The following is a 26,816-nucleotide window of genomic DNA, read 5'->3' on the forward strand; positions in this document are numbered from 1 at the left end:
ACTGATTGACGTCTGTCTAGACCAATGAGATGGCAAGGCACGACGTGGAGGGCAGTTTCGACCATTTAGGGGCGGATCGAGCGGTGAGCTTCTCCAGAGCAAAGATGGGTGGGATAAAAGAAGGAGGGTCCACTCTGACCAAGTTTCCTGAAACTGCATTGGAAAAGTGAACTCTTAGAATTAGATGGAAAGAGCAGCACCCAGCATATAAACAGTGAAAATATTCGCACATTACTACTTCCTTCATAATTAATTAGTAATTAATACTTAGCAGGTAGGCTTAATTTTATTAAGTCAACATTCTACCTTTGATACTTCAACCAATGTCAGCATGTTACACTCTAAACAGAAAAACAAAGAAAGTAAATCACTGGAAGAAAAGTTAATAGCTCACCAAAGTCAACACACATCTGATCTCCTAAGACCTGTAAATGTATGTACTGCATTTTATCCCGGTCCACTGGACCACTTCTGAACATCACCAACCAGCTTTGCCATCCTACATACCTGTGCCACTAGTTTACAAATCTCAGGTGTGGTTAATAATTAGTGCAATGTAAAATTATATGCCAATAGTTTATGTCATTAAAGTATGAAATTAAGCAACAAAGTGGTTGTCTGCTTTTGGTTTGTTTCTATGCAGTTATATTCGCTGTGTTTGATTACCACTAGATTCATCATATTTATGAAAAGCTAATGCAAGTCATCTAATCAGTAATCCCATTAAAAGGCTGTTTTTCTGGAGATGATGTCACTCACAGTGCTTCACAAGCTAGGGCAATCAGCATACTATGCACTTCCCACTACAGTGTACATGGAGGAAAATAAAGGGAGTATCAGGTACACAACAGTTACCTTTAAACCGAAATGATGAGCTTATTACTTTCTTTATTAATTTCTTGGTTTTTCCAAAAGCTCAAACGCCAAAAATATTTGGTTACTATTGTATAAAATGAGGATTTCTGAAAGATTGGAAGACATATCTTTACATTTGAAGAAGAGAACGGTTTACATTTTGAGTCGAAATTGCTTAATTGTCTAAATTTTCAAAGTTTCTATTGAATGGTGTGAACTTTAACCCGTGGGGTAAAAACAATGTCAATTGGAGCTTCCCAGAAAGTAGGCTCGCTCTGGGATGAAAGACTAATAACTGGGTCACATGTATGAAATACTTTTCATTCATTTTATTTCAATGACCGGAACATGTTTCGGCTTAAAAGCGTCCCACAGGTCAAAACCTGTCAAAGATCGAGTGAACCATCTTTTTGTGAATAAACGATCTGTGTATGCAGCGGAGTCTGGTTGGTGGGAGGAGACGGTGATGTCATTTCAACCAGAGCGGGGAATTTCTGTAGAGAGGAGAGGTACCCACCAAGGCTCATCACCTCTGGCGCCCTCTACTGGTAAGAGGCTGCATAAACAGAGAGGGGGCATTACGTGTAAGAGGTGGGAACTCGGAAACCCTTGCGACTCACCCTGTCGTATATGTATTTCTGGGAGGAGTATGCAAACTGAGTTACTGTCGTTTGCGACACGCCAATTTAATGTTAATTTCGCAGTGAAAGAGCATACCTTATTTTTTGCACTGGATACTGGGAAAAACTGGCTGCGACTTTTGTATTTATCGCATAAAACCAACCACACCTGAGCGCACTAGTTTGCCTTTTCTGAAAATCTGGTCCATAGTTGTTTGCATCACATTAAAATAGCTGTGATGTTTTATAATATAATGTAAAAATACGCCATATCATCAAAATATATATATAATAGGCTGTAATAAATATGGTTCTAGATGGCTCTAAACTGGTAGTTTTAGATATGTTTTTTACACTCTATGACTCTCTTTGATAAGAGGGAACATCCGTTTTAAAGTGATCTGATCTAGCTGTGAGCACTACGGGTGGGCTGATAGATCGATAGTATCGATATTTGATGGAAAGGCGTGATTTGTTGCATTAGCTAATAACTGTGGCAAGTAAAAACGAAAGTGATTTATCTTTGTGTTCAAAATTGTTCAAATTAATAGTGATTTATCTTACCATGACTCACTGTTCTCCCCTACATAGGCTATTGGCTTTGGCAATACTTGCTCTGTATTTATTTGATATCAGCTTGATACTGATCTACCGGCAGATCCGGTAAAGCTTGAAGAGGCCTAATGCATTTCCGCCACTGATTCCTGTCCTGAGATCTCACTTCATGTCACTGATACATGCACACTAAGTGCATGTGGTTATTGTGCGAAAACAGCTCATATTTAGAAGTGTCACTTCCTCTGTCAGAGTAGAGCACTGCATCTGGTCGCTTGCTCATTACCCCATCTGTCACAGTCTGGTGTACGCAGACATGCAATGTACAGGAAGTCACCTGTTGCTTATGTATAAATTTTAAAAATCCAGGAGGCTAGTTTAAGAACCAGAATTAACCACCACACAACGAGGTGATGCAGGAAACAGATTTTTCTTTAGGATCAGCATTTGGTCTTAATAATTCTCTGATAACGCCAAGAAAAAATAGACCACAAAAAACTGAAGGGGAAGAAATTGTATCTGAAATGGAGAACATAGCACTTAATAAGACAACTGGAACAAATGCATTTTGATGACAAGCCCAAGACTGCCAGGAACTCAAGAATTTAGGTGGAATTATCTAGAGAAAAAGAAAGCACTGTTACAAACCTGCCTCAAGCATCAGACACATTATTGGGGATTTAATTTTTGGCAGAATACTTGTAGATTAATGGCACCTAATCAGCAGCATGTCAAAGATAAAAGCATATGATGACTGAGTGTCAGTTAGCCTTTTAAAGCCCCATAAAATGAATTCATGCAATATGAACTGAGATGAACCCAAGGAGAATTATCAGACTTTAGCTTTTTAATCTGCAGCTTGTAGTTTTTTGGTTCACTCACACCAATTTTTGGTGTCAAAGCTCTGACAAACAACACTGTCTGCACACAATCTCACTGGCAGGCAAGGCTGGTGTACAATCTACAACATTAAGAAGTTAATTAGCCGCATATTTGTTTCAGGAATGGAAATATTGAAGTTGATATTCACCAGCTGATCACACTCAAACACACAAACACCCAATAAATGCTAGCGTGTAAATGTGCATTTGATACTACTTTCACTGTTCTGATACTGTGCCAATAAAAAACTGAGAATGCCGGTTTAATGAGAATGCAGTATAATGGTGCATGCTCTAAATATGCCTGTGTCAGCTCTGTGGACATGAACAGCAGACTTGATTTTTTGCAGACTGAAGCACCTCTAAGGTTAACCCATTCTGCCATCTTGTGGTTAATAGAAGCAAAGAAAAAGAAGCAGTTCAATGCTGATGGAACAGGTGAGAGAAAAGTAGGTCAGATTCCTCAGTTTTTGGTTATCACTCTTTTTTTTCTGCACATTCTTGACACGGTCTTGTGCCTCGTGATTACTTGACTTCAAAGTGATGGTTTTAACCTTTAGATGCACTGCAGATGATGAATTAGGGAGAGAAAAATCCATTAGAAGAAGACGGGGACAAAGTAGTCAGTGTGAATATATCACCTAGCCTGCACACCGCCACTGTTTATTCTCACATAGCTGCAGGAAAGACAGTGAACGGCTGCAAAAATAGATATTGAGATTGCCATGTCTTGAAAGCCATTTCCACCATTTTTAGAAATGTCAGCGCATCACAGTGCATATCCAAAAATGTCTATTTTTATAGGCTTTGGAAAATGCTTTTAATATGTCCTGCAGCATTTTGAATCATAAATTCCTATAACTCCCCCCAAATTCCCAACATTAACCTTGTGTAAGCGCTAATGTGAGGGTGTCGATCATTTCTGTGTTATCTTCTGGACTTACATTCCTTTTTTTTAATGTGTTTTCCTCTCAGAGCTGCTTCAGTGTTACTGCCAGTCAAAAATCAGCCTCATATCTTTTGGTTAACCTTTTAGGAGAGTGTGTCTGTTCTTTTTCAAGATTACAGAGCTGGAATTATGGAGGTACAAAACTCGACATTTCCTTCTTTCTGTTTTTTTTTTATGAATCTTTGTTTTGGATATGAAGTATTTTGTTGAAAATACAACTTTGTTTTTCCTTAATGCCTCATTTAAGTACAGTATTCCTCCATTTACACCCCACATACTTTTACTGTATACATGTAATGCACTCGTACTTTTGATACCTGAGCATTATATGTTTTGCAGGAATTTTATGGAATCCTATTATCCTGTAATATGGGAAGCAGAACTTGGAATCCAAAGGCACTGGCATTATGTTAATTCTGGAAGCTGAAGTCATTCCCTTTGTGTCTCTTATAAATGTTTATATTGTGTTGCCTGCCAGTGTCTCCAGGAGGACACCACTACAAGAATGTATCAGTGCTCAGTCAGACAGGCGGCCTGGCTCATTTCTAGGGTCTGGCTTGTCCTCCTTCTCCCTCTCCAGTCGTGGATGGTAATTTTAGTCCTGACGTTAGCCTGTTAAAATGCGTCCTCTGACGTTGTTAGAAGAGGGGGTGAGGTGAGGGAGGAGTGGATGGAGTTCAAATTCATACTTAAGAAGCCCGTATAAAGGCCAGACACTTCACTGGCAGAGAAAGGAGGAAGACAGTTTGGCACAAGAGGCCCCAAAAACTTTGTTTCAGTCAAGCCTCAGTTAAGAGGAAAAAAAGAGGACATGCTGGCTCAACGGGGGCACTGTCACATGACATTGTCACAGGTAGGTGAAGATGGCTTATTGTCTGTGTGGTAATAAAGTTGGCTAGTAATTAGTGCTGCAGAGTTAAATACGGATCTTCATAACAAAAAATGAAGTTAATGTTTGTCTTTCTTTGTGCTTTCTTTTTGACTGTCTGGTCTGTGTGTGTACATATCTGTAACATAACTTTTCCCCTGCTTTTTGATACTTCTGCATATATATATATATATATACATATATCAATAAAGATGTGGTTTGATGATCGTTAGAACAGCTTCTGGGTTTTTCCAAGGGTAGATGTATAGGTTAGTGATCACTGTCACTAACCTAGTTGTTTTGTTCTATAGGCAGGCCTGAAATACGAAAGAAACTGCTCAGTCAGAAAAGAGTGTTAGTCAAGGGGTAAAGAGTTAAAGACAAGGTAACAACCAGTAGAGTGCACGTGAGAATAATGAAATATTGTGGTAGATGAGTGGTTACAGTATGTGGTACAGTCCGTTTTACCACACAGTACAATCTGTTAGTCAAAGGCCAAAACAACTTACAGTGAAGCCAATTCAAATGAAATAAGAGAAAACTTCTTGTGAAGCACATGTAGAACTATTGCCAAGTGATTCAAAGTAAAAGAGGTGCTAGAAACGTGCAAACTAAAGGTTGTTTACTCGGACCACTGCAGGGTCAACGGAAAGCCTCTTATTTTTGTGGCTTTCATTGCACCCCCCCACCCCCCCACCCCCCCCTCACCAAACTTTACTTTAGCTCACCGTCATGCTCTTCATCTTTACACTGAAATAAACACTAAAATACACACAGATTCCAGCTCTCCTCCCACACATCTGTACTCTGACTCGGTCATTGGTTGGACTTTTGACGTCATTCCCACTTGCTGCTCTGTCCGAAGGTCCCCAAGCCAGTCTGGCACAAGCTCTCATATCCAGTAATCCTGTCCTCCAGATCTTGTTCTTAGGAAAAACAGACCGCCAGTGGGTAGGCCTTACATTCCTCCTGTGGCTTTCACTTTCCCTCGCTCTCTCTCTTTTTCCCCTTCTTCTCTCTGCTTCTTCCAAGACATTCCAGATGTGGGCTAACTTGGCTCTTCAGCAGCTATACCTCCGGTTTCAAATGATAACAAAGACCTGTGCGTGTTAGAGTATCCCCACTGGCTTGGTCTGCCACTGCTGTTTCTGGACTGGATTGACTTTATGACAGCTACCGCTGCTCTGGGATCTCAAGCATCCAGGAAATAAAAACTATACTGACAGTGTGGCTTTAAAATGAGCTTGACTGTTTTTTGGAAAAGCTGTTGAGGAAGCAGGGAATCCAGGGGTAAGACCAAGAGGGCTGCCTGGGCTCTAAATTCTCATATTGATAGTCGCTGATTTGTTGACGTGTTAACATGTCTGTTAAATCCAGCTGAACGATAGATTAGTGTTAATGCTTCAGAGAGTGTAGGAAGAATGTCAAGGGTCCAGTATCCCACGAGTAGGATTCAGCGTCATGTGTTTGCACCTATTTGTAAGATTATGCTGGCTAATATAAAACTTACTTAAAGGAAGTTAAACAATTACCACAAATTTCTCTCTTGGCTGTTATGTCCATGTGTTGGTTATTTTGTTGTCTAGCCTCACACTGATTTCAGGTGTAAGATTACATCACCCACCATCTGGAAATTATTTTTCCAAAGAGAATCAAAGTGATGCTCAGTTCTAAAACAAGTCCGGTCATGTTGCTGCCCCTCCTGGCCTTCATCCAGAACTGATCCCTGGATGGTTTTATCACTTCATAATAAAGTGTGTTCCTTAAAAGGCTGACAGAAAGTTACAGAGAGCCAGGCAGATGGAGAAAGTGATTAGGCGAGGGTAGGAAAGGGGAGCATTTCCTGTAATCATGTTATGAAGGCGACGTTGTCCTCCCCTTCCTGTTTCGTCTTGTGTCTCAGCCGCAGTCCAGGTGACGTGAACAGTGAAAACGTTGGATCTTCTCTGTCGTTGCAGACACAGGGACATCACGCTGCTCCGTCCATACCTCAAACTCTCTGTGTGATGTCTGAGGGAGACATTACAGTGCTGCCTTTTGGACCTGGGTCCCTGGACCTGTCCAAGCAGGAAGCCCAGACACTGACCAGGCTCTACAGTATGAATGGAGGCTATCACCTAAGGATTTTACCAGATGGAACCGTCAATGGTGGGAGGCAAGAAAATGACACATATGGTGAGGAAAAAAACAAAAGAACTGTTTGATTTGTGATTGCTGGTTATATTTCAAAATCAGGAGCCAGAGATTACGTGCAAGATATGAAGGGGAGGCTTTTAACTTTAGTTTCAACATTAGGTTAAAAGTCTTCGTGATTGTTATAACGATGGTAAACAAAAGAGAATGGGTAAACTTAAGATGTTTTGATTAAAGGTTATGAGGGTATGAGGAAAAGAGGACATCTTGCCACTAAAGGAATAATAATTAGGCTGCTGGTAAAGCTGCTCAGTGATTTGGTTTTGCAATAATAGCATCTTAACCTGTGTACACATTTGGACAGCAGGGCCTAGTTTCCCTGAAAAATACTTATTAAACTTTTATTCCGGGATATCACAGTTACATTGTTTTTACATGATTTGATCGTCCAGTTAACTTTGAAAAGAAAACAGAAAAAAACAAAAAAAGCAATAACGCTGTGGTGTTGTGTTGTGTAATGTGTGTTGCAGACATCCTGAGGCTGAAGGCTGTGAGTGCGGGGGTGGTGGTCATCAAAGGTGAGGCGACAGGAAGGTATCTGGCTATGAACAGAAATGGACGCCTCTGTGGAGTAGTGAGTTGTGTTTATATATATATATATATATATATTTTGCAGTTTGACTTAAAAATGAATTTTGGATGGAAAGGTTGAACACTTACAGATTGCAACTAATGCTCACTGGTCCCGTTTGTCTTTCTATGTAACAGTTTCAATTCTTTTTTCATCAAGTCACACAATTGTTCATTCCTTTCTCAGCGTAAGTTTAAACTCGCTGATCGTTACAGTTTTGTAACGGTTGTGCAAAACAACCTAGACTGCAAAACAGTGGAAAGTTTCAGTGTAATTACCAAATTGCTGTGACTAATAATTTGTCACTGGGATGTCTAAAATAAAACAGACAAGCTTTATTTTAGAGGGTTGTTATGTTGATTATTATTTTGGTGATTCAGTATGTTACAATATTCCTCGTTGTATCCTGCTCAGTTACTGTTTGTGAATGCCCGCATTACCTTTAACCGTATATTGGTGATATAATCAATCCTCCCCCCCCCCCTTTCATTTTCTTGCTTCAGCAAGCTCTGAACGATGAGTGTTACTTCCTGGAGAAATATGAAGAGAACCATCACAACACGTATCGTTCTCAGAAGTACAACTGGTACGTCGCCTTGAAGAGGAACGGCCAGCCCAAAGCCGGACCAGACACCCACCAGGGTCAGAAGGCCGTTTTTTTCCTGCCAAGGCCTGCAGGCAACATGTAAAGCCAAATGTCAGCAGGCACTGTATATTCGCTAAAATGTTTAAATGCACATTATTAGTGTAAAATTACACTTGACAAACGATTATGAGGTCACTGAAAATCTGTTATTTCTGGTAATGGCTGAGGCAAAACTCTTACTGGGCTAAATGTCGCTCTTCATACACAAATTTAACATTTGACTGAACAGTTTATAAATGATCATTGTATGGATATGTGATCATATCCAGCACAGTTTTTTTTTGTAAGTGCATAGCATATATACTTTATCTCACTGCAGATAGAAAATATATAAAGTGATTAATTTAAACCCTGATTTGAAACACCACAGGGAGGAAAAAATATGCAATTTACATACGTAAATGTATTTAGCATTACTAATGTCTGGCACAAAAAAAGAATATAATTAAAGAATAAAACCAAAAATATGGCATTGAATTCAAAATTTAAGAAAGGAAAGATATTCAAGGTTTACAGTAGTAATCTAAAAATGTCTTATATGGATTGAATTAATAATAATAATTGAATTTCAATCAATAGATATTTAGTCTTCCTAAACAATTCCTCATTTTGTAATGAATATGTCGATCGAGGGAGTCAAGAGAGCAAAGATGATATGGTGTTACTGTGAAGCCAGAATTCTTCCTTTTAAAACAGCAGCTCTTAAATAATTTGTGTTGCTAAGAATTATTATTGTATTAATATACTGTATTTGTGTGACTGTTGGAAGGCTGACAGACCTATAAAAGCAGATGTGAAAACTTTGTCAGAGAAATGAGTGAAGCTTTTATTAAGTGTGTTTATGTACGATGTATAGCAGGTATATAACGTAAGCTTTCTTTTATTTTGTAAAATGCTTCACAGTTCAAGTAAATTCCCCCCTTTTTAATTTTGAGTTAAAATCCTGTTACTGTAACTTTATCCTAGATTATTATGAATATGTATTTATAAAGATTTATTGCTAATAACATTTAATTCTACTCAACATTGTAAAAGACATTTTCTAAATAATGTATGCTTACAGTGAAGGAATAAAAAGGTAACTATATCACCTTTTCACAAAGTAATACATATTGTATTCACTCTATTTAAATGTAATGATTAAGCCTGTATTATTATACATGAATGAATAAATACTATTTTTGATTTACTGTATTTATGATAGTTATTACCTCTGCCAAGGAGCAATATGTTATTGGTAGGAGTTTGGTTGTGTGCCTGTCATTCTTTGGGTGTGTGTTAACGATCCATTAAAATCTGGCATGGATCCACTAAGGTCTTCAAGGTCTTCAAATGATCAAGTTATTGCTCAAAAACGGACAAAAAGCATTTTAACCTAGAAGCTATGATTCTTGCAAATGTGGTGCGTATTGATTGATGTACTACAATTACACAAATAAAAAATAACAACAAATAATTACACTAAAAATGATGTCAAGTATATAAAAATAGGTTTGAACATGGCAGATACCAAAAGCCTCCACTTTGCACTTGTTTTTACAACACGAGAAACTTCTTAAAGTGCATTTAAAAAACAAAATCAGTATATGCAAAATATAATATTACTATTGAGCTGCCTTGGCGGATGTTTGCGCTCTTGTAGTGCCTTTAGTTTTGTATTTAGTCTGTTTCTGATGTAATTTCTATGGCATTATTCCAATGTGAAAACTGGTGTTTTATTGATAAATTACACTGTTAAAGATATTTACTATAGGCAAAATATACATTTGGCCACAAGATGGAGGCATTGTCTAAACTTCCATGTATGGTTCTTGGGTTTACACGTCCAAATCCAAGTAAAGACGACTCGTGTATATAACAGGCATACCTAACAATTGATATAGTATATTTTTATATATTAACTGTCTTATAGTATGTACAAAAAATCAATGTAAATTAAACCATCTGAAAAAGCAGAAGGAAAATAATCAAGGAAAGCCATCCCAGGAGTCATTCTACTATCTAACTCTTTGTATAAAGATAATTACATTTTGAAGGACTGGAATTTTATTTTTATTTCTACCTAAAATAATATTATGCTGTTAAAATGTTATTCCACCACCAAAATATCTGAAATAGCTGAACTTCCCCATAGATGCCAAACATCCAGTGTCAATTTCCTGCTGTTGACAGATTTTCATTCTTAGACACAATATGTGTACCGAGCAGTTGCATAACAAAGCACTTGCAGCTAATTTTTTGAAAACTGTAAGGAAACCCCATATGCACTAGTTTTAGTGAAGACTTTCTCCACTCCAGTCGAAACGATTGTAACCACAAAGCTGTGACAGATGTTACCAGCCCCATTCACCCCGATCAAGTATTTTCACCACATTTTTGGAAGCAGTGGTATTCTTCATCTAATCCACACTTAATGTGTAACGGCTGAAACAGAACATGGCCTGAAACGTTGTTTTAGAGTCGACTGTGCCAGGAAAATATCCTGGAGGAAACACTGGAGCGTGGTTTAAAAAATTTTCGGGAGGACTGGAGCTGATTCATGTCTCCAACAAGTCCCATATTATTGTGGGATTTAAACAGAGTTGGCAGGGAACATTACAGTAGGATTATTACTTATCCAAGCACCATGAGTGTGACAAATTACTGTTTCAAGTTGAGCAATAGGTCTGCCCTTTCCTACTGAAATAATCATTTTGTGCACAAGTTAAATTAGAGCTAAATTAAAATACTTGTAATCCGTCTTACCATACAATTTTTTCAATAATCTTAAATTCTCTATTGATGTATCAACTTTTGTCATTGTCAACTATTTACACTCTAAACATTTATATGGGACATAGATAATTCGTTTAGAGCAAACAATGCATCATAACATTTAAACTAAACTAAACTAATAGTAATTTAGATATGAAGCTCTCTGTAAAGGGCAATTCTGCATAGCAATTGCCTTTGCTTTCAGTATGAGTTCTTTATGTATAGTCCCTGACTTAAGGAGAATAAATATAAACATGCTTTAAAAAAAAAAAGTTTTCTGCTTTTTAAATTTGTTTTCTGTCACAAAAATGCTGTGAAGACATTTCGTGTGCAGAAGAAGAAAAAAACTGGTAGACCTCTCTTTCTTAAGGACTCTAAGTGGACACATGGCTGTTGGTGGACAAACACTGCCGATTACACAACTTGTGACCTCTCATTTACAGGACAGTGTCTCTCCTTCATTCCAGCAGGCCACCCTATGAAGCAGCTCAGTACACAAACACCCAGAGACACACACATATACACACAAACCTGGTTGGCCATTGGCCTGCAGGGCTGTGCAGGGCAGGAAGGGAATCATTCACTGTAAACTGAACAAGGACTGGCTTCCTCTGGGAGTCCCCTAGCCTGACAGCAGCCAAGATCCCTGCAACACAAACCACTCTAGCAGACACACACACACACACAGCAATCAGCACGTACACACGCTGGAACTAGGACACATTCTCTCATCTGTTACTCGTCTCTCTTTCCTCAATTCCGTCTTTTTTTTACTCTCCCTTCCTGCCCTTCTCTCAATTTCCAGCCTACTTTCATCTCCTGCTCCATCCTACTACGTTCCCGCATCAATTTTCTTCAAACAGCTCTTCTTCCTTATTTTGTTTTTGTTTTATCTTCTGTTTTTAATTTTTATGGTTCTTTTTTCTCTTCTCTTTCTTTCTCTGTGTTGCTTCCTCCCTCCTATCAGGGAAGTTTACAAAGTTTGTATAGCAAAGAGAGGATACCTCTGGAAAGTTTGCATTGCATTTTCTTATTAGACAGATGCAGATTTGGTTAAGCAACAATCTTAATAATCAAGCCCTGTAAACGGGGGAGAAACAAATACAGTCTATTGCTTTTTAAAGCAGGCCAAAGAAATAATAATTCATGATATTAAAAAAGGATTGCTCTACATGTTACCTTTCTGTCATGTCACCTTTCTCCTCCACACAAGCAAACATTTACACACCAACAGGAACGGAAGCAGGGGATGCATATCCGTCAGCTGATCCAACTGGAAATGCTGACACTTGTCTCCCCATCTGCTACTGCACTCTGAGACAATGGGGGAGGAAGGCAGACTAGGGGGACAGAGAAAGCGAGAAGGAGCATTTTGACAACTCAGAGAATCGTCCGGATGCTTGTGGTTTGCCCTATTGCAACTGTTTTCCTAATAAATGATTTCTGCTGGATAGACACATTCTGCTGGGCTGCAAAAATGCATCTTGTACTCAGAGCAGAAGCAAATGGTACGGTTCAACAAATAAGCTCAACTACTATATAGCAAAGAGAGTCCTTTCTAGATTGTTTAAAAAAAACAAAGGAAAGAAAGAAATAATCCTGAGAAGATCAAAACCTTTCGTAAGTGCAAACCCCGTCTGCAGACTGTAATATCAACACAAAGAAAGGTTTTATTAGAACACTACTAATAATAACTACTGTCACTGCATAATAAACTAGCGCAACTGCTAACACGCCTTGGTTGCGGAACTTTTTAGGGGAAAGAATAGTGAATTAAAGCATAATGAATGTCTTTATGAGCTTTACATCTGCTGATGTGTCGATATGCTCCCAAAAAACTGAACTTCCTATCAAACAAGTTGTTTTCCCACATGAAATATTGTCCTAAACTTTAAGCCAGCTTGAGAGATATAATCTTTCCAGAGTTTCCTGGTTCTTTCCAGGATCGTCTACCATTTAGAAATGGATGAAATCACCTCACCTAGAAGGCATCTAAGAGGCATATTACTAAGATTCCCCAACTGCCCCAACTGGCTCCTTTCAATGTGTAAGAGTAGGGGCTGCTGTCAGAGCCTCCCCCTGCACGCTACATCGCTAAGGGCGAGCCCAACATTTTTGAAGGAAGCTCATTTCCACTGCTTGTTTCAGTGTTCTAATTCTTTCCGTCACTACCCACAGCTGGTGGACACAGGCGAGGGTAGGACCATTGATAACCAATAAATCATCAGCTTTGCTTTCACACTCATCTCTCACTTCAGCACAATAGAGCAGTACAGCATCTACATTATGGTTTTTCTGCAGTCTTCTTTTAAATATACAAAGCTATTGCTACATTTGTATGGAACTGCATGAACTGCAGTAATGCAGTGTATTCAGAAAACTCGCCTGTTTTGGTATTACCTCATATAAATGGTCCTGGTCTTGGTTTTACAAATAGAGGTTATGAGTTATTAGTTCCTGAAAATTTCAAGAACACCTTAGTTGATATAAATAAATAACTAAATAATAACTAAAGTCTTAGTCTATGAGGGAACCTTGTTTGTAAAGTAAGATTGACCCAATTCATTTTCTCCATCCAAAATTTAAACGGAACCTTCATGCTTTATTATCCATTATGCTCCTATATGAAAACTGTCATGTGATCAATCACAAGCAGAACTATTGATCCCTCTGTGCAAAGTGTGCTACAGAGCTGCAAGATTATACTTTTTTTTCCTTTTAATGACCTTTATGAAACATGTGAAACATGATCTCATTACAAAAGGCATTTAAATTACGAGTTGAGGTGACTCACGGATCTGACTATGATGCCTCCTGGACGCCTTCTAGGTGAGGTATTACAGGCATGTCCTACCTGGAGGAGGCCCCGGGGCAGACAGAGGGCTCAATGGAGAGATTGCATTTCTCAGCTGTCTTGGGAACGTCTCGGTGTCCCCCAGGATGAGCTAGAAGAGGTGGGTGAGGGAAGTCTCAGCTTCTCTGCTCAGAGTGCCCCCACAAACCCAAATCTGGATAAGTGATAGAAAATGAATAGATGGATGAGTGGATGGATTACAGGTTGCTGGGGTATACCCATGATTTTAATTATTTGTGTTCATGAGACATTGTTTCTATTAAACAAATTGATTTTTCACTGTTAATTCACTTTTAATAACAGTAATGTTGAACTAGGTTACTCGGACAGAGATGCAAGAGTTATTTTTAATATTCAATCTTTTTTTAAATGTAAGTAGTCTCATAGATTGCTAATTTATATATGGTCTATATAAATATAGGAAGCAGCTGATCCACTGAGTCGACCCCTAAAGGTGTCAGCTTCAACAAGAAGATTTAAGCTTTTAAAAGGTTCCAATGAAATAAAAGAATTAAACTCCACAGTAGGCAGCAGCGATATTTCAATCCTCTTTTAACAAGTTCAGTGTGAATAAAAGGCAAAGCTATTGAGAGGAGTGGGAAAAGGATCACCTCTGATAAAATATTATGAAAAGGTTTGTATGTGGAGGCGAAAGTATGCATATGACCAATATCATCAAAATCAAGTGCAGACAAAAGTGTAACATAACCACAGTTACCAGATATTGCAAAGCAGAACTTTCTAAACATTCATATCCTGCAAATTTCCTAAAAATAGTAAGAGAGGGACGACAATAACAGCGTGATTGTTTCCCCTGTCATACCTGCACTCGGTATGACTTGTGCACAGACACCCACAGTCCTACACGTGCTAAGTGTGACTCTCTAAATCACTGTTTGTACTTCCACAAATGTGGGAGCAGTGTCATCTATTGTTTTAGTTGGGAAGCCAACACACACACACACACACACACACACCCACCCACACACATTTTATCAAGACCGGAAGCTGGCCTGTCGTCTCAGCTGCGATGTCTCACATACACAAATACACTCTCACACTTAGACCAACTGCAGCTATGACGCCTGCGAATGGTCAAAAATATCCCGAGTGGAATAATTAGGAGTGAAGTCACATTGCTTTTCGTTTTTTTTAATCCTTTTCAACACTCAGGAATTTTACACTACTGACACTGCACTCTGCCACAAGAGATGAAAAAACATTCACAGATACACTCTGTGATGAAAGCTACAATACACAATCTACAATCTTTAGAGGACACCCAGGCAAATGGCACCTCACAGTATCCTATGCAGGAAACTGAGTTAACTGAGTTATGGCCCCTTCCACTGAAAACACCTTTTATTACTTCATTTTTCCAAGTATGACTGACGTTTGAGACTTCCTGATGACGTTCAGAACAAAGGAAAGGGCTTGCTATTAAGTTGTTTAAGTATTATTCACTTCTAAACCATAAAAAAAATCATCAGCTTTCCCATAACTTTGAGAAAAAGTTATGAAACTATGAGTTTCTTTTTTCATTCCATTTCATTCTAACTCAATTGTTTTTAAACACATAATATTATATAATACAACATAATATAATAAATTTTGTTTCTTTATGTGGCAATGGGAACAGAAAGCCTGTTTCTCTAAGTAAAACCATGACTTCACAAATGTCAGGAACATGATGAAAAAGCCATTACAGTATCCTCTTTTCATTCTCCTGGAAGTGATCATGGAATAGTTCTTATTCTGGCACTAAATGCGTAAGCAAAGCCATTACTCCCACTCTTCTCTGTGCTGCTGCCCAGTCTCCTGTCTGGGAAAGAAATGTCTGAGTTTAACCTCTTATCTCTTCCTCTTCCTTTTCCTTTCATTCAGGACACAAAAATAAAAAGGAGAAAAAAACCTGTCAGACCAAAGGAAAAATAGAGTTCTGAACAAACAGCTGGATCCTATTTATGGCAAATATCTTAAATACCACACATCCCAGATAACTCAGAGTGTTTGGCTGTGGCCGCAGCCATGTCATTGCAGGATACTGTGGCTTCCTCTCTCTCTTTCTTTATGTCTTACTCACTCCCTATTTTATCCTGTTGCCACTTCCTTTCATTTCTGTTTTTAGGTGACATCCTTTTTGCGTGTTCCCAGACCAAAGGAGTAGCTATAATTGTTCTCTCCTTCTCCAAAAAGGAATGTCTAAAGCAAACCAACCTTTTGAAGTGGTTCATTGTTTGCCGACTTCAGTAGGTGAAGAGGTGGTGAACACTGAGGGCAACGAGGGAGAGGTCGGGAGTTTTGGAAAAATGAACAAATAGGACAAGAGAGAAGGAAGGAGAGACTGGGTTAGAAAATAAAGATTCTTAGTAATCTGCATTGTAATTGGATTAGGTACACCGTGCTAGTGCCATGTTGGGCCCCCTTTTCTAGTGACTTTTAAGGTACAAGTTTGAGATTATTTTAGTTTGCTTCACACGGTTCATTATCCAGCTATCAGAAGATACTGTGGTTTATTGTGGTCATAAAAGGATCACCATGGTCAGCAAAAATACTCAGTGAGGCTGTGGCCTTCAAACAATGCTCAGTTGGTTGTAGGATGCAAAGAAAATGTCCTTCACAATACTACCCCCGACTACTTCTCTTTAAACCCTAGTGATGGTTGTGTGGGAAATTCCCAGTAGATCATCAGTTTCTGAAATACTCACACCCACATCCACCCGATCAGACACCAGCAACTATTTGGTCTTTTAGTAATGAGGTATGAACTGTGCTCCCAGTTCCCAACTGCTCTGAGTTTATTAAGGCTGTTGTGTTTTTAACATATTTTAATGCTTTGTATCTTGTTCTATTTAATCTGAACAAGCCCCTAAAAAAGGTCAGTGACCACTGTCGGCCTCTCTCGGTTTTTATTATCACTGTTCATTTTAAAGATCAGTTTTTAAAACCTTACAATCTTACTACAGCCCAGCCCATGCAGCAGTATATTAATGACTAACCTCATATTGTGTATTGATTATCTCAATTGTTCTCCTGACTGAGGTTTGGTCAGTTTAAAGCATCCTGGCATGCAATTGAAATTTGTCCCTAACCACCCTCGTGTTAACTTTTATCGAGTGGAAAAAAGTTAGCATACATTAGCTTCACTGTGTTTATATCATGCTAACCATATAGCTAGCAACCACCTAGCACATAATTATATACCAGTTAGCCCGACTTCAGTAACCCTGCAAACATCACTGCTGTTTAGTTTTCTGTCTTCATTTATGTCGGAAGTGATAGCAGATCTGTAAGTTTAAATTTTTCAGTCAGAACATGGTGTATCATCTTTAGATGGGAACTAGCAAGCTAACTCCCTGCTAAATTCTAACTCTATTAAATTTCATAAATTCTGTTTTCATGGATGCCTGGATTTTAAACTTAAAATATAAGTTTAAACTTAACTTTAAACTTATGTTTCCCCTGGTAGAGCAGCCACACTGATCATTTTATTAAAGACGAAAGAATTTAGACAGTTTTTAACTCTCAGTGATGCTGCAGTGTTTCTTTGGCTTTGGGATCTGAAGCAGAGTTTGGACCGGGAAACAGCTAATGACAGCAGACTTAAAGACCGGATACCATGTTCAGAGTCACAGCACACTTTTTTCCAGTCTGCTAGGAGTCTGCCTGATGGACACCTGTGTAGTTGTTGTATTATATAGTAGTGTCTTATTGATAAATCAAGGGTATCACAAAAAAATATGGCATTTTCCACATTTTCCACTACAATTCCACCTTATGTGCATCCACTCAACGTGGCTGAAAGTCCCGTGAAGTCAGTAATTGAGGATGTCGAGGCAAAGGTATACCTGCTACCCAGTCTAAGGCTTTTTATCAAACTCCAGGACCAGGGTGTTTGTATAGCCATTTCCCTCACTGTCAGGTTTCAAAAATGGCGGTTTTGGTTTTCAGGAAGGAGTCACTCTCATGTCTCATTGAGTAGCCAATTGGTGATGACAACAGGCTGTAGTCTGTTGACGTTACATTTTTGGATTACTTAGATCCGGTTTGGCCAACTCCAGGCCTTGAGAGCCAGTGCCCTGCAGGTTTTAGATATCACCCTGGGTCTACACACCTGAATCAAATAATTAGTTCATTACCAGGCTTCTGGAGAACTTCAAGAAATATTGAGGAGGTAATTTAGCCATTTAAATCAGCTTTGATGGATCGAGGACACATCTAAAACCTGCAGGACACCGGCCCTCGAGGCCTCTGGGTTTGGACATCACTGACTTAGATCACTTGGATCCCTGCTTGAGTACCTGGTACTAGGTCCTACCATCTAACACCCTAAAAACAGTGCAGAGCCTACAAATGAATACATTTCAATGCTGGTTGCCGCATCACTGCTGGTTTTCACAAAGGAAGGATACATGAATGAGGCTTGTGGAGTTAGTGTGTTGCAGTGTAGTGTCTCATGGAAAAGTCCAGGGGTCACAAAAAACTGCAACCCATGTGGATGTCCACACGTCTGCCTCATGTTCACTGAGATGATGAAATTTCACGCTGACCCAAGCAAACCCTCGGCAAACCCATAGTAAACATAACACTGGCATGGAAGACATTTAACAGAGTGCCTCTGTATGTTTGGAGCTGAATCTGGGACTGGTTGGTTAAATCCTCGATGATATAAGTTACAGTTATTTATTATAAAACCTTTAAATGTGGCTAATGCTGTTAGATTTTCAGGCTTCGTCAACTATTTTAAAAGACATGTCAGAATTATTTTTTTTGTAGTCAAGTCAGCAAAAATGCTGCAAACGTTTCTCTCATCCAACCTAAAACTGTGTAAGGGTATAAGCAATAAAGTAACAAGGTTAAGAAAAAATAAAAACACACAGTACTATCCATTTACTGTAAGTGCATTGGAGCTGCAAGCAATTCTTGTTAAGGTGAAAGCTCCACGTGATGTCTGTTCAAAGTGCTGCTGCGGGCCAAGGTGGACTGCAGTGCCAGCATGGTTTTATGTTTGATTTATATGGGAGCTGCTTCAGGCACAATCTCAACATTGTTTTACAGCTTCATGCTGCTATCCAGTGTTATTGCCCTGGGCTTAGGGCACAGGCAGAGCTTACAGGTACAAGAGGGGAGGCGGGGAGGGTGGATCTCATTTTTCTCAGTGGTTTAGTTATTGTCAGATTCCCTTTGATCCAGTCTCTCGTCTCTGCTCCTGTCTGAGAGAGTTTTAAAGTATAATTTTGTTTAAAATGAATACCAAGAACTTGCTTTTAATAACACATATACTCAGGTTACAAAAACTGTGGGAATGTTTAAAATCAGTTCTCTAACATCTACACAAACATAGCTAACTTTTTGTCCTTTGCTTGCTACTCAAGGTTTCAAGAAAATTCAAGACAATTCAAGAAAATTCAAGAAAATGCAAGAAAATTCAATTCAATTAAACAGTTTCAGTTATAGTTACATACATACATGCATACATACTTATAAAATATATTAGTAATAACTCAGTACCAGAAAGGTTTTCAGCAACATTTACAGATACTGCATGCAAATGAATCAACTTTTAAATATAAGCTATTATTCCATCCACTTTCTTCTGCCCCATTAACTGTATCTTTGGACTGTGGGAGGAAGTGAGAGGAAACCAGAGCACACAGAGAGAACAGGCAAACGAACACAGAAAGCCCAGATGCTGAAGTTCAACCTAGGATCTTCTTGCTGTGCTGTGCTAACCAACGTTGTACCGTGCTGCCTTAGATATTTAACAATTTCAGTTATGTGAGTTTTGTACTGAAATCATTTGACACAAACTTATCATGTATATTAATATCACTTATACAGGTTTTCATTCTCAGACTTAAACAAGACTGATGTCTACTCATGTTGTCAACCATATATCACACCTACGGTAAGAGAAAACTGAGATTAATAAAGGCTATCTGATCTTATCTTATATCCAACAAATCTAAGCGGTCTTAGCAAATTTTGAAGATGACGATGCTGGAAGCTGGGAGGAGGTCAGGGTGGATGGATGGGATGACATGGAACGTTCCACACTGAGGTTCAACATTTCTCTAAATTATGTCCATTATTTAAATTTGTATTTATTATGAAAACTATGAAAACAAATTTCTTTTTTTAAGGTAATCTCAAATCTTTCCCTAAGCCTAACCATAAATACAAAACCAAATGAAACAGATGAGAAAAGTATGTAAGACATATATGCTTGATTTCCTGCTCATGATACAAGAATTAAAGGTTGTGTTTTACTATGTTATTTGCAGAAATTAAATGTAAGTCATACTTAGATTTGTCAGTGCTAAGGTATTTACTGTACATTTATTAAGTTCTGGGCACAAAACTAGCCTATGGCTCCATACTGAGGAATATAGCTGATTCTACCACAGCGCTGTTAAAATGCTGTTTCAAATACACAGATTAGGCTAGAGGACTTGCTGATATATAACATTTATGTCCAAAAAACTGCATATAACCACAAAAAAACATGATCATAACTGGACCATAGTTAAGTGAAAACATTGTATGGTGCAAACACAAATTAAACTTTATTGGAACAAATTTCACAATCATCCCACTACTGTCTCTCTCCTCCTCTTCTTTCCATTTGTGTCTCTCATTCAAAAAGATAACCTACTTGCTACTCACACACATTTTCACACGTACACTCACACACACACACACACTCTGCCATGGCCCAAGGCACACAGTGTACAGTTACCCACATCGCCAGGAAGCGGAGGTATGACATCACCTTGTCTCCTGTGGGCTGTGGGCCCATGGGAAGACCGGAGGGGGAAGAGACTTAGAAGAGGGGGGATGCAGAGCAGAATAAAGTCAAATGGAGGCAGAGTAAGAGCGATAAGAGGAGGGAAGAGAGAGATATAGGGTGAAAGAAAGCAAAATGAAGTGAAATGTTTGTTGTTGTGTCAAGTGAAGCAAATATGATGAATGGACGGTTTTCCTCTTATATGAATTCTGAATTAGAGCCATTACAGTTAATCTCTTACAGCTAATCTCTTTCTCACACACAGACACACGCACTTACCTTATATTGAATATGTTAAAGCTGAAATCATTCAATGCAGTTGGTGTAATAATCCTAGTTATGCATGCTCTAAAAAGAGGTCAAGTTGAGGAAATAAACAGTGTGCTGGGCTTTATTACTCACACATGACCAAGAATCACTCATTATCAGGACTGACAGCACACTTGGAGCTAGTGCTTTCCTTTTAGAAAAAAGAATACTCATATAGGGATAGATCATGTTGTATATTAATATTGTTAATATCACTATATTTATGCACAAAATGCTATTTTTCCACCATCTATTACATTTTTTTTTTACCAAATTTCACAGCGATTTCTTGTCTAACATATAGACAAAGCATTAAAATATGTCCTGTGCTACAAGGGTGACCGTGACGGTGACATGATTATATCAGTAGTTTTTACCCCAGGGCTCATGTGTTGGAAAAAAGCAAGGCTAGCGCTATTGCTGTTGTCCTGAGTAGGATATAGATGGCCCGCTTATGGTATGTTGCAATATAAAACTGTCTGTCCTGGAAGCCATTACTCCTTTTTCTTCTGATGTGTCAACTTTGACACCACAAACCTAGTGAAAGGGAGATTACTCATGTAAACCTAGCTCTGCCCTCACGCCATCAGAATATGTCATGTTTTTTGTTAAATTGTTCTCAATCAAAGACCAAATTTGTTTTTGTTTTGGTCCTTGGCAAGGTAGAGTCCTTCAGGTATCACTATCAGTACAGCATAATGCATTTTTTTTCTTTGTGCTTAAAAGTGCTGCTGCAGCACATTCATGGATAAAGTCTTTTTAGCAAGACAAAAATACACAACAGTGGCAGTACAGATGAAAAGTTTAACTGTTTTACATCCTGTTTATGCTCCTTGCCGCCATCTAGGATTGTTAACTCAGGGTTTCTGAGATTCCTTCTACTTTCCTGAGTTGGAAGTTGAGAAGGTGTTCCAGATTCAAATTCTGCACCAAAATCTGCTGAACAATGGGTATATAGACGGTTTTCTCTTCTCCTATATATATGCTTTATTCTGAAGTAGGAATTTGTGAGAATAGAGTCTCCGTATATGTAACCCTGTTTCTTATTAGCACAGATTTTTCTTCTACAGTCAACATAGTTTTAATATCTGCATGTATTATTTTTGCATGCAGTCTAGCAAGATAAATGCAAGAGATATGTCTACGGGTGGGCAACAGGAATATGTGAGCCCATCTACAGAATAATCTCCATTGTTAGTCTATTTCAGCGTTCATAGTTTGGCAGTTTTGTCACCTGCCATTAAAATGTATTGCTTTCCTATAGGCCATTTTAAAGATGAGGGTGTGCATAGTCAGTGCTCCTCCCCAAGGCACAACGCTTCCGCATGTGATTCAGACACGGTTAAGTGAACTACCAGCTTCTTTGGTGGCTATTGATTTAGTGATTAGTGAGCTAATGGATCCGGATCTGCCTTCTAAGACTGGAAGCTGTAATTGTATTCTTTCTTCCTATCCCTCACCCATCCCCTTCCTCCTTTTTCAAAACTCAAACTAGGCTCCTGCCCAAATAGCCCACCTAAATAGTCCAAAATGCCACAGAAATACGACACTATAGGAACACCTCTGACTCCAGTGATCACTAATAACCGCAGTCCAATATGACCAAATATTGGGTTATGATCCAATAAGCAGCTGAACTGAAAACGATTAAATATTTTTGAGGTTTTTGAGAGTGAGCACAGTAGTAACACGGAACTGCTCAATCTGCTGTGTCTAATTCTTGACATGACATATCATTACATTGCCTGATGTCAAGAAACTGCTTCAGATTTCCCAGTGTTGTATGTCACCAAGAGCTGCCTTCACTGTCAGTGTTGTAAGTCCTCAGAAAAAGAGATCTCTAGCACTTCCCTTCCCCTTGAACCCGAAAAAGATTTCTTAGAAGGTCAAATGCTTTTCTCAAAACTTAGAAATTGGAATTTTTTTAGTTGAAAAGAAGTTTTTTGTACTTTGGTACTGCTGTGAACATCTCCAGTTGATGTTAAAAATAGATAAATAAATGCCCAAATAAAAGGCTTTAAGACAGAGATGAAGAAAAATTATGAGCAGCAAACTGGGTAAAGTGTAAAAACACCTTGTTTACTCGATAAACAGAGGATTTCCAAAAGTTATTATTAATATGAAATTAAATAAATGCATATATACACGCCTAATACTTGGAAGACATTAACAGGATAAAAATATCTTTGATTAACGTCATTTGGGCAGAAATAGATCACTGGAAAATTCATCAGAAACAGTCAATTGTGCGTTTGTGACTCTGTTTGAATCAGGCACAATGAGAGGAAAAAACATTTTGACTGAGTCAGTGCAGCTTTCTTGGTGGGTGGGAAAAGTGTAAAGAGCTTGGTCTGTGCTATAATATCACTCAAGTCCAAACAACCCAGATAACAAATGACTTCTATCAACTCTACTCAGAAATTTGCCTGTTAACTGTAAGAAAATGTTATTCAACTGTATTTTCACGAGAGAAAAAAAAAGACCCCTTAAACTCTGTGATCTCATCTTTTTTTATTCAGTTTAGCAAATCTAGCAGGAGGGAAAGTTACCGTTTCGCTGTAGCTTTATAAAACACACAGATTTGTGAGTTTGATTACAGGAGTTTTGTAACTGTGGTGTGAATGGGCGTCATAAACAGCACTGACAGCACCTCCGATGTTTCCATTCAGATAAAAGTTGAGCTGCTACAGGAATCTTTGTACAAATAAAACAAGCGGTTAGGCTAATGAATGATAGAGGGGAAGGGTTTTTCATTATACTTGCACAGTATTTTTCATTTCTTCATACTAGGAAATTCTGCACATATAACATGACATCAATCAAACTAAGGCAGGCACTTTTTTGATTCTGAGAATCTATGCCAATCAAGTTATTGGTATCTGTGAACAAAGAAAACATGTCTTCACTACTGAACTTTAGTCAGATCAGACATTAAACAGCCTCTAACCTGGCAGCTCCCAAATACAAAGTCCAGGTGGAGATATAACCTATAACACAGGTTATAGTCTGGTGTCTGCCTTAAGCCAAAACAATCATTTTCACAAGACATTAAAGTGTAGCCAACTGTTAGGGAGTGCATTCAGTATACAGTAGATTAGCTTTTCCACAACAAAAAAAAATCCACTCTGTACTGACAGCATATAAGATATTCAATCATTCTGCTAATCTGCTTGGCTGTCAGCAAAATAATGGAAAAATCAACAGGCCGAATTTCATGAAATGTGATTGGTGGGGTGGAGTACGGGCAAGGAAAGTTCCAGCTAAGCTCCAAATCACTGAAATATAATGGGCTGGCTATGGTGGAGAGTGTACTCTGCGTGCCCTTTTAAGTGTTTGAATGTTTTGTTTCAAACCTCACGGAGGAAGCAGATGTTTGCTTAGTAGTTGTGCAACACACAGAATTTCACACGCATCAAGTCTGAGGTCAATTGTGGCAAGTTTGGTCTCCATATAGAGAGCAGATATGCATACGCTCAGGGAAACAGAATACAAGATGACGTCTACGATGATGGGTTCAAGAAGAAAACAGTGGGCGAGGGTTTCAGCATGTGCCTATTTGAAGAAACTCATAGTCAGTAGATGCTAGTGTATGAGTGCTGGAGTCATCTTCTTTTTGTTAAAAAAAAAAAGTAAATATATTATCTCTACTTGTATGTTTTCTAATAATACACATTTTCCTTTTCTTGTAAATCTCTGTAAAACAGCAATGTAAAGAAATATAAAAGAATAACACTGAGACATAATCCTATTTTGAAAAAGCAGCATTAAAGCATCACAGAGTGGCATTGGTGTATAAATGGCTCCAGGTCTATTTATAGACCAGTGCATGGATAGATAGCTGTAACTCCTCTCAATGTCACAGAAAGCAATGACATAACAGGAGCTGATGTGCCACTACCATTGTGCTGTGCTAGTAATACCCTTTCAAAATAAGCAGGCTGTTTACACAGTGGTAACTGCAAACATATTTTGAGGACTGCCTGTAAATCAGACAAGCCGCATAATTTTCAAACCCACATTTTCTTCCTAGTAGTAAAAGAATAGTATGACAATGAGTTCAACCATCACTGCTGAGCTTTTTCTTTGTGTGGGTGATGATATTTAATATCACAATTGCAATCTAAGCAAGCAGGGCTGTACACCGTCTTACTCACTATGATGTGGCTCTTTCCATGTCCGTGTGGGAGTTTGTATCCACATTTATGCATCCATGTTTTTGTGTGTTTCAATATGTGTGTGTGTGTTTTACTAAAAATAGCCTTGTTTCCCTGGTAACACCTGAGGATCATACTAATACCTTTGGAACATCACCCCTCGTGAACATTTTTGGTCAATGAAAGTCTATTATTTATGAACCCATTCAAGAAAACAGCCCGGCCTTTGAATGGGTTGCTAAAAATGACGTTTCTACTTTCGCATGCTTTCTCCGAGAACGTGCACTTATAGATGCAAACAAACGCACACTCCCCTCCACCTCTCAACATGCATCTGTGATCACACAAAGTCAGATACGCTCCGGAGGGGGCGTGCCGAAAAGAGATCCATTATTTTAGCTTCTGCCTGGCGCTTTTGTTTGCAGCTCAGCAGCTGAAAGGGAGCGATCAGCCAACCATAACAGTTCATAATGGCTTTTCTGCCTCATCCACAAGTCTAGAAGCGTGCCTCCGGTTGGGGCTATCCCCATGCGCTCCCCACCTCCGGCTTCAGCCTCCACCACCACCCCTGATGTCTGTGAGTGTGCGCGCACATATGGGTGGATTGGAAGGGGCCGTTTATGTGTGTACGGGAATGGGAATTCAGGGCCACGGCTGTGACTATGACAGCGGAAGACCCCATTGAAAAGGAGTGGAGTCAGCCAGTGCAACCAGGGGCCTCTGAGACTGTCTGATCACGCAACAACAGCAGGGAAACAAACTCAGGAATGGTGCAGAGCTGGAACAGCATGCAGTTTGTGGCAAAGGGACTCCTTGTACCCTGACTATAATGCAACCACACACCATGTCGTGATTGTTTGATCTACAGGTTATTGACTGTGTAAAGCAAGCTGCTCCTGTTTTCGGCTGGTGTTCTGCTCACTTTAAAATCTGGCAACATATAGTCCAAAACTTTTAGTATAACAAGTAGATGCTTTTCCATATTTTAGCTGAAAATAGCCCAAAATGTTTGTGCAGTAAGTTTGCAGGTAATGTGGAGCACTAAAGAAACCATGAGACCTAGCTTTCCAAGTGTGGTAATCAAGCTGAATATGACAAACTGTGTTAATCAGTTTTAATTAAGACAGGAAATCCTTTTAGGACCTTTTGAGTGCCTGTCTCATCTACCTCAACTGCCAACACGTAATACCTCCTTGAATTAACAGCCTTCATTTAAGGAGCATCAGTTTTTAGCTCTACAGTAAGTTCCTCCTACTTCCTCTGTTCTCTGCTGACCACTCCCCAGGGAACAGCATCCATTTTAGAGAGGAAAGGAGCAACGGAAGAAGAACAAAATGATAGAGGAAGAGAAATGAGAGGAAGGACCACGAGACTTAAGGTTATAAAGGGGTGGGCGAGCGGGAGGCCAGTAGAGAGAGTGAAAATAAGAGGAGATGAGAGGAAGGGGGAGAAAGAAGAGCAGACAGAGAGAAAGAGAGGCAAATCAAGTAGCCATCCGGTGATCATTTTACAGGCTAAGGGGAAGTGTTCCTGGGGAGGGGAAGGAGCCAGACAAATGGCTGAGTGAGAGCAAAGTAGGTGGCAATACTGGCCTATAACAGAGCATGGTCCAACAGGTAGACAAGAGGAAGCACAGAGACAAATTGCGGCTTGCGAGCGATGAAATACTAACAGAAAAAAGCAACAACTTTAGATTTCCTCTAGCTGACAAGCGGAAAAGAGGAGTTACAGGCACATGCAAGGCAACATTGTGGCCACCTTTTTGTGAACTAACAGGATTTCTGAACCTTTGTGGAACTGGACAGTACAAACATGCTTTG

At 39.0% G+C, this 26,816-nt stretch overlaps 1 protein-coding gene and 1 long non-coding RNA gene across 2 annotated transcripts; one reads left to right on the forward strand and one right to left on the reverse strand.

The window, feature by feature from the left end:
- The first annotated feature begins 4,552 nt into the window (after positions 1 to 4,552).
- On the forward strand, positions 4,553 to 9,444 carry LOC308387582 (putative fibroblast growth factor 1). Its single transcript, XM_080867742.1, has 4 exons — positions 4,553 to 4,713; positions 6,687 to 6,903; positions 7,392 to 7,495; positions 7,996 to 9,444. Exons 1-4 carry the CDS (start codon positions 4,672 to 4,674, stop codon positions 8,179 to 8,181), a joined length of 549 nt encoding a protein of 182 aa, XP_080723868.1. The 5' UTR covers positions 4,553 to 4,671; the 3' UTR covers positions 8,182 to 9,444.
- On the reverse strand, positions 8,028 to 12,169 carry LOC308387583. The gene is made up of 3 exons (XR_013969967.1): positions 12,072 to 12,169; positions 11,424 to 11,555; positions 8,028 to 8,164 (listed from the first exon to the last, which is right to left on the reverse strand). It is a non-coding gene; the product is annotated as an uncharacterized lncRNA (long non-coding RNA).
- Positions 12,170 to 26,816: the final 14,647 nt, after the last annotated feature.

Source organism: Rhamphochromis sp. 'chilingali' (genome assembly GCF_963969265.1).
Source record: "Rhamphochromis sp. 'chilingali' genome assembly, chromosome: 19".
Classification (NCBI taxonomy): Eukaryota; Metazoa; Chordata; class Actinopteri; order Cichliformes; family Cichlidae; genus Rhamphochromis; species Rhamphochromis sp. 'chilingali'.